This window comes from Alligator sinensis, unplaced genomic scaffold (assembly GCF_000455745.1).
Source record: "Alligator sinensis unplaced genomic scaffold, ASM45574v1 scaffold873_2, whole genome shotgun sequence".
NCBI lineage: Eukaryota > Metazoa > Chordata > Crocodylia > Alligatoridae > Alligator > Alligator sinensis.
In genome coordinates this window covers 141807-155941 of record NW_005843033.1, presented here as the reverse complement: position 1 = coordinate 155941, position 14135 = coordinate 141807, and the positions used below count along the sequence as shown (strand labels likewise).

The window sequence follows — 14135 nt, the reverse complement described above, 5'->3', positions numbered from 1 at the left end:
CTTTCCTGCTTATGCAGGGGGTCGGACTCGATGATCTATTGAGGTCCCTTCCGACCCTAACATCTATGAATCTATGAATCTATACAGGGTGTGTACATAAGTTACTTCTTTCACTATTTAAAACACTTTATTGCCATGACTTAACAGAAATGCACGGTTTTACAATACTTTTAAAATGGGTAACGTGCATTTAATTAACCCTTGTTAAATGAGTTATTAAAATGTGAAGAGGTGTATTTTACAGCACTTTAGCAACCTACAGTGCTTTAAGTAACTTCTATACACTGGTCAAATTTCTAGACAGTGGAGAAGCCCCAGGTGGCTATGAAGCACACCCTGTCTCCTAACCTGGAAAGTGCAGGGCATCTGAGAGGTCCCCTTGCCCTCCAAACACTGCACTACTGCCATGTTTAAGAGTGCTATAAAAAGTCCTCTAAATTACAGTGTGGTGAAACATGCATGGAGCTCTTTGGTTTACCCACAGGCCTTTTAAACTGGTTTAAAGTTGTGTGCGGAATGGTTCAAAAGCACACCTGGAAAAATCTCACATTCTGTGAGATTCTCCTCAACCGCACTGCTGCAACTGGCCCCTCTGGTACGTAGCCAAACTCTACTGCTCCTTTTTTCCCTTTTATTGGCACTTTTTAATGAATGAGTTTACTTGCACTGCTTGTTCAATAAAAGCTATCTTTCTAATAACCAGCTGTGTCCTCACACCCTACCTGACCTCAGCTCTAAGTCCAGCCTCTAGGAATCCAAATGGTGGATCCAAGCACTCTCCCTCACCTCCTCCCTCCCAGCATAAATCAGAAAAGCACACTGCAAACTCTGTTCAACTTTAGACTGTTGAGGTTTACTGAATTCATGCTTAGGAGAGAAGGGAAAGGAAAAAAGTTAAAATGCCCTCAGCCATAGGTCACCATGTCCTGGTACTCCAAAAGCATGGGTGCAAGCACACTTCCCCACCTACTCACCCACTGCAAGGCATGCTGCACTAGGTTCTCATTCTCATGTCCTGGTCTTGGAGCCAGCACACTTCAGACAATTGTGGAGCAGCTCTCAATTAGCGACGTTTTGGAATGGTTTTATTATAGTGTGGACACGCATAACATCTGTGATAGGGCTGCAGCCAGCAACACTTTTTTTCAAAGAAAAATTACTAGTGGTTATTCAGATCATTAGCTAGGAGGACATTATACCAGAACAGCGTCCCTTGGGAAGCAGGTTGTGACAAATGAGGCTCCAAGACCTGCACCACATTTTTTTTTAGATACACCCTTGTGAAAGAAAGCTCTTTGCTTTGTCTACCTTTGAAATGGCTGGGAAAGACACTTTGGCTTTTGAAACCTGTGCACTGTTGGGCCTGTTTAGTGAGCCAACTATATGCTAGTATCCTGTAGGTAGTACTCAACCTCCTTTTGCCTCCCTTCATAACTATTGGAAGCTCTGGTCTTCATCAGACCCATAGAATCAAGGCTAAGCGGCCATGGATCGAGCTGACTATAGCTCATCATCTGCTGAAACATTTTCTGGAATCATTTCTATTTCTTAGGCCACTGACAAATGTTTAAAAGAAGTTAAGATGGGATCTGATGCATGCTCCCAACAACTGCTCTTCCTGCCATGCTATACATACATAGGAAGTGCAATTGTGGGATTGAACATCAGATCTGACCAGGATCCCAGGCTCCTTGCACTGGCAATCTTTGCTTCCATGGCTGGGAACTCCATCAGTTGATCGGAGCTCCCAGCAGCAGGGGCACACCGTACATTCATGTGACTGAAAGGTCCAATCAGCTGACAGAACTCCTAGCCATGAGAGCACATGGTGCACCCCTGCAGCTGCAAGCTCCAATCATTGCAAGGGCTCCCAGCCAAAAAGGTCACATATTTGTTTGGATTGGGAGGGGGGGAGGGGGACACAACCTGCACTCCCATGACTGGGAGCTCCATCAGCTGATCAGAGCTTACAGCCAGAAGAGCTCACCATGCTTCCCTGGGCTGGGAGCCCTGATCAACTGACTAGTGCTCCCAGCCTCTGGAGCACACAGGAGTGTAATAACTTTGTCACTTATTCCTAGTTTTATCACATCATTAACTGAATGAATGTGTCACTAGGTCCTCTACTTAAGACATGATGAACCAGTTAATCACATCTTAAGTGTAACATGTGTCAGGGGCCTTAGACTGTCATAAGATGCAGAGTAAGGAAGATGGGAGAAGGGGAGTTTTGAAGGGTGGCAGTGCACTGAAGGGTTGAGGAATTAAGAGCAGCAGCAGCAGAGAGACATAACAGAAGCTCACTGTCCCAAAAATCTTAAACAATACTGTAGGAGAGAGGCAATTCCTGATCTACTGGTAATTAAACTCATGAAAGCAGACCTCCTGATCATGGGAATTAAGGGACACACTGCATTTTGTACACAAATACCCCTGGAAACAGCACTTAACTCCCTGAATTCTTTGCAGAGGAGGTCAGTCAAACGCTACACAGAATAGAGAACGAATCTGAAGAATTACTTTTTTACGTGAACAGCAGATACAAAATAGCATGTTTCATAAAAAACAAATGCATTAGAATTCCTTTTTCAAAAAAAAATAAAAAAAGCCTTACATTTCATAAACTGCACTAGGTACTTGGCTACAGTACAAAAAATTTAAATATAGAACCTTAATGACAGCCTGCCTTTCTCTGGGGTCTATTTATTCCCACACTTGAACTATCCCTATACACATTTCAAAGCTAGGGAGGGGCCATATGTATTAAAATAAACCACCAAAGAAAACTGCAAAGCAAATAAATAATTTCTGTTCTTGTCATTCTTTGTAGCAAATTATTTGTTTTAAACATGCTACAGCTATGCTTATTTTAATAAATCCTAATATGATTCCAAATGAGTCATAATACATGTAAAAGGCCCACAAAATAGCAGGTACCAATGGGTGAATAAATCAAACAATTTTTTCCATGAATATTTTTCTTGCATTAAAAAAAAAAAAAAAAAAATCAAATTAGCTTTTCAGCCAAGATACAGTTCTGAACCTGCATGGATGCCCAGGGCAAACTAGCAATGGACCAATTTATTGAAACCCACCTGGACCTTGACTTGCAAATTAAAACCAGTGAATGAAAGCTGTGGAATTTGCTTTGCAACTGGCACTATCCAGCACCCTAAAATCAGGCCATATATATCCCACTGTTCATAAGTACAAACCCATGTCTTATTTATAATGAAAAAGAAGCTTCTAATACTTCAAATGTATGCATGAAATCTTTTTAAAATGCTTGAAAAATATTGAGGTCTTAAGTAAAAAAAAAGATATTGTCAATAGTGAAAAACAAAACAGAACTAATTCCATTATGTATCAGTACAGTGAAAGATTAAATGTTCAAAAATGCTGTTTTCAGCCAAAGGAATCCAGGAAAGTAACACAAGTACCTGGTAACACCTCATAACCAACAGTGAGGGGTAGGAGTTAGGCATTAATGGGCACAGAGTTCCTTTCTAAGTATCAGTTATAAAAAGTGTCTGGTCATTGAACACAAATATGGAAAGAAGGAATGAAGGGAACAGGCTGAAATATAGCAGTTATCAAACCAGAGCTTGTGAATATGCAGAAAAGGGGGTATTTAAACTGGACATAAGAACTGCCATTTACTGGGTCACATCACAGATCTATCTGGCCCAGTATCTTTTGTCACAGTGGCAGGGAGTAGATGCTAAAAAGGAGAGTAAACTAGGTATGACCAGGATGTTGTCCACTCTTCCCTTAATATTTGAAGCCTCCAGCACTTAAGGTCTACCTTAAAGACAGTAACATGAATCTTAAGAATAGTGACTGGATAATTCAGAGAAGTCTAACACCTTTTTTTTTAATGGAAACATAAACAGGAATACAAAGAGCAGGGTTTAAAAGAAGGGAATGAATAAGCAAAATATTGATTAGTATTTAATTTTGATTTACAGTTATGTGACAGATAATCCATAAGTAAAATTACTCAGCCAAACTGAATAGTCTTTTGGCTTGAAGTCCTGGGGTATACAGCACTGCAATTTTGCCAGTCAAGTGAAGCTCCTATTTGGCTTTCCTGTGACCAGAAGACTCTTATTAAGATTTTCTACTCTTCCATCTTCAAGTCTCAAAGTGTTGTGTTTTTTTTTTAAAGACAGTTAATCCAGAAATAGAATTATTTTATGCAGTTGGATAATTAAAGCATAGGTAAGCCAGTTAACCTATCCTAAGTTCAAAGGCAACGGCTGAACATGAGTAGCGACTTAAGGAAGTGCCTCACCTCTAACAGCTCAGGCCACATACATATGTTCATTTCTAACAGAAGGACATTTCCACTGCTGGACAAGGTCTCTGGAAGAGGGAATGGGTATCAATGTTCAAGTCTGCAACTCTGCTTCTTGCACATTCCCGATATGAGGGTGATCCTGGTTATGAAATCTGAAGCAAGAGCAACACTGCTTCATGGGCTCAGCTCATGGGTCTCAAAAAGGCACAGAAACCTTTTGTCCCAGCTCCACTCCTCCTGCCCTAGGAGGAGTTAAACCACGGGGAAGTGTACAGGCATTCATTCTCTGGGGACAAACTGCAGTGAGAGATTTGTATCTGGTTGTAGTTGGGTTACTTTGCCCCGCAGCAGCCATTTTTGCTTTAGAAAGAAAAGCTGGAGTATCTGTACACTTTTGGTTTCTACTGGGAGAGTGGTGATTCTCTCAATAGAAACAGAATATCTGTTCATAGCCTCAGTTTACATACCTGGACATTTTCATAATGTCTATACAAGTAACTGTTCCTTAAAAAAGGAAACTAGAATGACAGTATGCTTGCTGTTTTTACAATTCCTGTTTCTATCTGCATCTTTTCAAAGTGCTCATCAACAAAGATATCCAGGTTCATTTAACAGTAAATTTAGTATTTCCCTGACACACACTATACTGTATGAAAGTTAGTTTATTTTGCGTAAATAAAAATGTCTTCTTACCTTTTAATTTTCATTTGTATTCAAGTCTATTAAGAGATAAAATTTCACTGAAGTATAGTAATAAAAGAAAAGGATATTTTCCTGCAGTTTTCACACCCACTCTGTAGTCCACATAGCTTTTGGACGGATGGAAGTTGAATATAAAAATGAGATTTGCCCTCTCAAAAGCTATGACCTTATTAGACTCATGTTTTTCACTCACAAAACCCTAAAAAGAAAGAGATAGGTACATTTCAATTGTTACAAATAAGGCTTTATTTGCAATTAGAGTGGCAAAAATAGGCAGACACATTGCAGCCTTACCTGAATTCAGCTGAAACCAAAATGCTGTCAAATAAAATTAAAGTGGTATTGATATTTGAGTTAAAGTGTAAGCTCAAATTTTGTCACATAGTGTGTAATTTCATATAAGATTTCAGATCACAAAACTACAGCCTTAAATTTTCAAACAGCTGAGGAATATGTGAAAGGAAAAAAGATAATAAAATAAAAGTCAACTACACATTTTATTTTGGCAATTGGTGGGGGTGAGGAAGGGGAGCACTTGAAGGAAGAACTCCAAGTGAAATTAAATTATGCATCAATGTCCATACTTTTCTTTCCACAAATAGATTTCTTATACTAAAGGCAATTTCCACTTACATTCTTGACTGGATCAGCATTCTTTCTGTTGGTGGTTTAGAAATTAGTATACATTGAGCATGTCTACGTGTTGCCCTACAGCGACGTAGCGATGTGCTATGTCACTGTACAGTGTGCTACGGTGATGTAGAGATCACGTGGGTCTACACGTAATAGCCAGCTATGTCACTGTAGGGCATGCGCTGATGTAGCAGCAAAATTAACTGTGCTGCGTGCATGGCACGGTAATCACCATACACGGCAATGTATAGGCACACCCAGTGTGGAGTAAAGAAAATGCTTTTTGGTACTCTGTTACATGCTTGGTATCAAGCTTGATGCTTGAAGACTATTTATTAGTTTGCCACCAATGTTGGAAATAGTCTTGATAACCCACATGAGAATATTTATTGCTAGCAACAACAAATTATCACACATATACTACCTTCACTTTATTTTCCCTGCATTAGCAAATACTTAAGCAGATGGCTAACTTAACAGATTTTTAAGAGGCTAAATTACAAATTGAGTATTGCATAATGCATAATGAGTGTATATAAAAAATATTAGGCAATTGAAAACTTATTTAACATTAAGAAACTGAAGGAGTTCTACCTCTGAGTAACTTTAACAACAAATAAATAAAATATGCAGGTGAAGTGGCAACTTTGTAATTGACTACTTGAAGATCAGGAGACACATGCTACGCTACACCAAGGCTTCATATGGACATTACATCTAGAAGTTTGGGAGGTTGGATCAGGTTAAAATGCACCTCCACTTCCGCCCATGATCTAAATTAGTAATTAGATAGGTGCTGGGGGTCTAATGTAAGCTAAGTTGTGGGAAGGGTGGGATAGGAGGATATATCAGGGCGGGGTTAGAGGGGTCGAGGGGGGGGGAAGTGGGGGGTAACGGATCAGAAACGATCTCCCATCTGACAAACCTCATCGGACTCTCCTTCAGCACCTCTCCCCTCACCCCAATCCCACAAACTGCTTCTGGGGTTGGTTTTACTGGTGTTCACTGGTCATGGAAGCCTGACTGAAGGAAGTTGGAGTTGGGGGAGGGGCAGGCAGATCTAGGGCTTGGTGGCTTTCAGGGTGGGAGGAGTGACAGAATTAGGTGGGGCTGGCAGCTCTGGTAGGATCAGGAGAACCCTTCCCCCTCCCCAACCAGGGACTAATACTTAGCCCCCCAAACCTCCTTCACCCCAGATGAATAATGCCCCCCCAACAAACCAACCCCCCCTCCAACTTACTGGTTGGTCCACAGTGGGGGAGGAGGGAGGATATCCATTTGGGGATGGGGGGAGAGGTCGGGGGCTACAAATCACCCAGTGCCCAGGGAGGGGTAGGAAAAGTGCAGCCCTCGGTTTAGGGCCAACAATAGGACTTTCCCAGCCCCGGGGCTGCATTCTTAAAATGTACAGAAGTTCAGTTAGAACAACCTATCCATGCCTGATTTAAATTAGTGTACCTCCAAGGTACAGTTAAATTAGATCAGGTTAGCCATTTTTTGGACTGATCTAACTTTCCTGGAACTTCTGTACAGGTCACATGTAGATTGACCTAAATAGGAATCCAAGTGTAAGGTCTACACATGGGCAAACCAAGTTAGATTGGGTGGTCATTTTTAATGTGATCTGAACTCCTTAAACATCTGTACGTACACCAAAAGTATTTTATGTAAATAATTATGCTTTCACCAGAAAACAGATTATCAAAACAATGTAGACTTTCCCAAAGCAACCTTTGGAGTAGATTTGAGGCAGATTTTTTTTTTTTTAACCAATCTAAAGTGAGGTCCAAAATGAAGAAGGAAAAGAAGCAAAAATAAAATAATAAATAAATCAAATCAAATCAAATCAAATCAACACCACACTGATGGAGTTAATAGAACACTGTTCAGATTTTCATTATCTCCAGAAGAGACTTCAGTGACATGTTTTGACAACTTGAAATATGTAACAGGGAACTGCACGGTGCATAATAAAGTGCTGTTTAAAATTTTTGCATGTAGATTTTATATTATTAGAATTCTGAGCATGTACACTATTGGTGACTAAAACATAACGTTCAATATATATGGCTTACCGGGGGAGATGCAAGCCAGCCGAATCTTTCTTCCAATTTATTCATATCTCTGTCAAAAGCATTTAGAAATCTATAGCGAAGAACATGATCATCAGCTAACTGAAACTGTCTTCTGGCATAATGGTAGCTCTCGTTATTTCCTTTTCTGGGGAAGTCTAACCATTCTGGATGCCCAAATTCATTGCCTGTATTTAAAAATATTCATTAAGGAAACATGAAATAGACACAGACATGTTTAAATGACACCTGAAAAAATACTATGTATTAATTTCTCTTCTCCATAATGCACTCTAAAGTGATTTTCTATACAAAAAGGTGCCTTAAACATTAAAAAGCTTTTTAGGCCTTCCTAATGTGTTACTAGTATTGTAGTATGCCAATGAGAATACTAGATCACAAAAGTTCCATAAGACTTTTATGCTGATTATAGAATGCCTGTGGATGTAGACACATGGCATTGTTACTGGTTTTAGTTTGTAGTAAATCCACTCCATAATAAGAAGTGAAAACACAACCAGCTCTCCCTAAAACTGGATACCTGCAACATTACAGAGCTTTACCACTAGCTGGTAGGAGATCCAGCATGCATTAAGCAAAGGAGTATACTGAGATGACATTGAATAGAAGTTGATACACAGCACTTACTCTGGTAGTAATTAAAGCTATTATTGTTTTCTCAAGGGAATATTAGCCTGGAAAAGTCAAGACTGTAGCAATGCTATGCATTGAATATCTGTTCCACTTCCAGTAAAAGTAAATGTCGTGTCTCCACATCCAGTATTAATGGGTTAGGCTGCTTCCCTCTCCCAACTTTCTGTTGTCACAATCATGATTAAAGATCTATTATCACAGACAAATATGCTCATAAGCACTAGACCTGTGCAAAGTGGCAAGTATTCAATTCAGATTCGGATTCAGACAATTCAGATGGACAGTGATTCAATTCAGTGATTCAAATCACTGTCCCAATTCAATTCAGCCGATTCGGATCTGAAGATTCGTCACTGATTCAGAGATTTGGCCACAGACTAAACAGGCAGCATTCCTGAGAATGCTGACACAGCTGCCTCCAGCTGCTAAGTCTGTTGTGGTGGGTGGAGGGAAGGGCCGTGGGGGGGAAGATCAATGCCCCCACAGTGAGGGAGGGCTTGGGCTGGGACAAGCTGTCCAAGAGGGGCGGGAAGCATCTGCCACCGTGCGTTGCCATGTGCTGTTGGACTAGGAGGGCATGAGAGTGAGTGTGTGCCCCCAGATCTGCACAGGCTGGGCTGGGCTGTGCTCCGGATGGGTGGCAGAAGGTGCTGGGAGCAGGAGCTATGCCCTCCCACCGCTTGCCCAGCCACCCCGCGCCTCCTTGACAAGTCGTGGCTTCACCCTGGCTGGGTGAGGAGTGGCAGGGCATGGGGGCAAGTGTGTGCACCTGGATTGGAGCAGGGCCGGCGGCAGGGACTATGGGGAATTTTAGGGTGGCTGCAGCCCCCCCAGTAGGCCCTGCTAGGCAGGCAGAGCCAGGGCTGCGCTATGGGCTGCAGCAGGGACTAACTGTCCACAGTGCAGCCTTGGCTCCACCCGCTACATGGAGTGCAGCCTGGAGGCAGGCAGCTGAGGCTAGCCTCCCACAGTACAGCCTGCCCCAGCCCACACCGTGCAGATCCGGGGTCACGCGGCCACTCCCATGCCCTCCCAGACCGGCAGCGCACTGCAACGCATAGTGGCAGGACCCCTCCTCCCCAAGTCCAATGCCCCTCCACCCTGGTTGGGCAGCTTGTCCCAGCCCCAATCCCTCCCTCGTTGTGGGGGCATTGAGCTGCCCCCCTCCACGCTCCTTCCCTCCTCCCTTCACTCACCACTACAGACTTACCAGCTGGAGGCAGCTGTGTCCAGCATCCCCAAGGACTGCTGCCTGTTTAGTCTATGGCCAAATCTCCGAATTGGTGCTGAATCTTTTCTGAATTGATCTGGAGGCTTCTGATTCAATTCAGAACTTTTAATGGGTCTCCTGAATCGATTTGGAGATTTGGCCGCTGAATCAGGCCAAATCTCCTCCAAACTGAATCGGCTACTGAAGCTTTACATATCTCTAATAAGCACTGTGACACTGTCAGTGTACCAGGATTGTTCTGAGAACAGTTTTGAGAGCAACATTCATGTGATGCACAAATTCTCTGTGCTTGTCATCTTATTTTGAGTATCAAGTAAAAGTAACAAAGAATTACAGAGATATCTCCAAACAGCTACTCAAGTTCTGTTATATGCTGTGCTTCTTTTGTAGAGGATTATACAGCTACTGGGGACTGAAAGAACCATACTATTTTGTGGATGGATAACGCATGTGTGCAGCCAACACCTGCTCCCTTCCAGATGGACAAGCAACTGGTATGAATTTGGGTTTTCACAACAACCTTTATGAGCTTCCACAGTTCAGAAATAGGGAATATTAGCCAAGTTAAAGAAGTAAACAAAACAAACAGTAGAAGAGACAGGCTAAATATATATATATATATATGAAATTTTTTGCAATGCTGCTTTGTAAATGAACCGACAAGTGGCAAATTACATTTCATGTTTCAAAGCACAACAACTAAACTTCACATTCAGCTCAAAAACAAGCAGAACTATGAAATAATTGGATCAGAATCACAGCAGGACTCTGAAAATGACCTTGGCATAATAGTGGACCATGCTTTAAAACCGTGTTGACAATACGGTGAAGAAATTTAAGATACTGAGGTAGTGCTACCAAAAAAACCCATGCATCTAATTACCTTTAATATATTTATTTTGCATTAATTTAAGATATTCTCTTCAGAATAGTCTTCACAATGTGAAGACCATAACTGAAGGGGATATCCTAAATTTTGAAGCACATGAGATAGCACAGTGAAAAATGGCAAAAAATGAGCTTTAAAGTGAGAGATATTTCATATGTTCTGAAGACAGAAAAGGAAATCAAACTGGTCATTGTAGCATAACATAGTTAACACTGGAATTTTTATTTTGAATTGTGGAAAATATTGAATAGTTAAAAGAATGCCAGACCAGTGAAGTGTCACCTTAAAGCAGAAGAAAGGACAAACAGTTCTCTATATGCAGAATTTCTTTTTTTGAAAAAGATAAGAAGAACAGGAGCAAGTCCTATTTGAAGCAGACATAATATGATAGATATATAGAAAGGTTTACATAGAAAAATAGAATTTAACACTGTATAACAATTTAATAAAAGGTTAGATTACTTGCTGAGGGCAGGAAAGTATTTAAAGTCACAAATTTTGGTAGGCTTAAAAGCTTGCTTCAAAGCAGTTTGTTTTTTATGGCACCTTCTAGGTGACATCTTTTTAGTCAGCTTTTAATCTTCAGTAGGCAAGCTATCCCATATATAAAGGGTAAAAGAGATTAATAAAAAGAGCAAATGTTGCTCTCCATGGGCGAGTCTACACATGCATTAATGTGCCATTGCTACAACACATTTAGTTTAGTACCTGTAATATGAGGGACTAACTAAATGTGCAGTAGTTGGTGCTACTCTGCAGTAGCACTGGTGCACAGTCTTTCCGTGATGCTTAATGCATGGTAGACTAATTCTACTGTGCATTAGTACATTAGCATGGCTTTTGCTGTGACACACTAATGCACAGTAGAATGAATCTACTGAGCATTAAGCATCTCATGTAGACATGCCCCATAAGAAAGATGTTTCCAATTTCAGAGAGAATAGACCAGCATAGTTTTTTGGAGCATGTTCCAATGAAAAGTAGCTCATGTTTGGGATAGAAATACCCACTTCATGAATCTATCAAGAGCACTTTGTCACTTGAAACAAAGTCTCAAGTCTTTTCCTCTTAAGTGAGAATTCACATTTCACAGAATCTCTTGCTTGATTTATCTTTGTGGTGTTCACTGAGCTGATAAATGTAAAAAACATAGGAAATTGAAGACTTTTGAAATACATGGGGGAAGGGAGGGAGCACAACAGAGAAGAAAACAGGTGACTAACACTGCTGGAGTTAATTAATGGCACCAGTAAAGTATGTGCCAAGTTCTTCCTCCTCACAACTTTTCATTTCCTCCTCAGACAGCAACATTCATGTCTGGGTAATTGTGAAAACCTCCAAACTCAGAAGTACTAGTGGGATTTCTTTTCCTGTAATTAATTTTTTGCTGTTTGATGTAAAGGTCCAAACTATAAAATGACAAGAAGCCAGCTGGTACAAGTGATGCAATGCAAGACAATGAGACTAATGGAGTAAAAAAATGCTAAATGAACATTTTGATTAGAGAAACAAAATGAAAACATTGACTAAACTGCAGTGCATACTAATTTGACTTATTAATTAATAAAAGTATGCCAGTGCCTACACATTGCATATAGTGTACAACTTTAAGAGGTAAGATTGTTGTGGGTCAAATATGAAATGCTCAATTCTGATGGGATCTGTGAATTACTGCCCCGTTCACTAGGTTGACAAGATACTCATCAGTTCATTTATATGGTAAACTATAAATGCTTCTAAACCTTTTTCATAAATTACTTAGCAATATCCAGCAGAGCCGGTTAGTGTTCAGATGAAACCCACAGGGCTGTTAGAATTCTGTTGATCTTCCCTTTTCTGACAGTTTTGATAGCAGTTCTATACACCAGTGGTCTCCTAAAGGGCAAGGCTAAACCGATAAGACAAAAGGGCAGTTTGTGAAATTAAACAGCACTATGCTCTTATTTTTGTTTTCTTTCTTTTTCCTTTTTGGATAACAGGGAATTAATATGGTACTTTAGGAACACTTAAAAATTAATGGAAACATAATGTAACAAAACACAAAACGTTCCCATTACAGGCTTTCCCATTATAGACTGTCACAAAATTGCACTGCAGAAAAAAAAATACAATCTATGAAAAAAGTGATCCATTCTCACTTCTTCAATACATTGAAAAAGTAAGAACTTTACCTGGAAAATGATTTTTATTGGGTAGACTGGTATAAAATATAAAAACTTGGACTGCCCTGAAAGGGACTAAGGGATTAACAGCCAAATTCATAATGTAGCAGATACGCACTAGACACTTGGGGCTGTGCCTCAGATGGTTTAAATTAGCACAGCTCTATTCAAATCTGTGGGATTATACCAATTAACATCAGCTAAATATCTAACCAATCACAGGTTCCATCTTATTTTAAGTTGGCTCAATTACTGTTGTATTTATATGACTGATAATGTAGCAATAAAAATACTCCAGTTAAAAATACTGCCTTATTACAACAAGAAATAAATCTTTTTTTAAGAGTACTGAAGCATTTCATGTCAGAACCAAGATAGTTGGCATATTCTAGCAGTTTTGCAGAAAGCGAGTATTTCAAAAAATTGCTAGACAAATTCTTCATCCCATGGAGAGTTCAACTTGTATCTAAATTTTTTTTTCTGAAAATAAGTCTCACTCAAATAAGTTTCTGCAAAAATTTCAGATTAAAAACTGAGCATTTTGTTGCTGACTGTTGTTGCAATATTCCCGTTGAGCTCTGAACAGAATAGAGAAGCTGTTGTTTAAAATGCAGTTGTAAGCAAACATTGGACTGATCCTGAAAGCCCAATTCAATATTGAAGGAAATCAATGAAGAATCAACAGAAACAGTTTTTCCATTGGGAACTGATATTAATTATTTATTATGTTGGTCACTATGGCCAGGGACAAAAGTTACACATAAGCTGGTTTAAGATATCAGAAACCAGTTTAAACCTGTAACAGAACAGAGGGGCAGTGCACATAAACTGCTTTCAAAATGGCCAAAACCGGTTTAAGATAAACCTGAATGGATGTAGTATTGGACTGATTTAGATCACACTGATTTATGGAACTTCTGTTTCAGCTCCTTTCCCAATTCAAGTTAACTCACAGTCCTTCAGCATCCCAGGATGCTTTGCAACTCTGGGCTGTGCTTTCTGCTCCAGTGGAGCAGGGCTGACCCCAACACCAGCTATTACAGAGCTGAGGCAGGAAAGCCTCTGCTCCCTAGCTTGCTTCCTGCCTGTCAGCTGACAGGAAGAGAGGAGGGCAGAGGAACAGACCTCCCAAGGCTCCCTAGCTCCGGTCAGTAAAGGAAGAGGGGGAAAACCCCTCATGGAGGGGGCTTTATGCTTCCTCCCATGCAGCCCAGTGAGCCAAGCTGGGATTGACTCAGGCCTTCCCCCTACTCAGCTGTCCATCTGTGATAGAGATGGAGGGTGGGAACACACCCTCTGTCTGGCACTGGACCTGCAGATAGGGTCTGCCTGGTGCAGGGAGGTGGGTGGGGCAGGGGTGGGGAAACCCATACCGGGGGGCTTTTTGTCCCCCCTGCAGCTGAGAGCCAGGCTCAGATTCCCCCAGCTCCTCCAGAGGAGTAACAGGTGGGGCTGGGGGAATCTCAACCCAGCTCTCAACAGGGCTTTCCGC

General features: G+C 40.8%; 1 protein-coding gene across 1 annotated transcript in view; it reads right to left on the bottom strand.

The window, feature by feature from the left end:
• Positions 1 to 14135, bottom strand: part of GBE1 (1,4-alpha-glucan branching enzyme 1) — a 166793-nt gene that overhangs the window by 40789 nt on the left and 111869 nt on the right. Inside the window, exons 11-12 of the mRNA XM_014526359.2 lie at positions 7711 to 7895; positions 5071 to 5201 (exon numbers count right to left, since the gene is read on the bottom strand). Of these exons, the coding sequence (XP_014381845.1) occupies positions 5071 to 5201; positions 7711 to 7895 (316 nt within the window). The remainder of the gene's footprint in view (positions 1 to 5070; positions 5202 to 7710; positions 7896 to 14135) is intronic.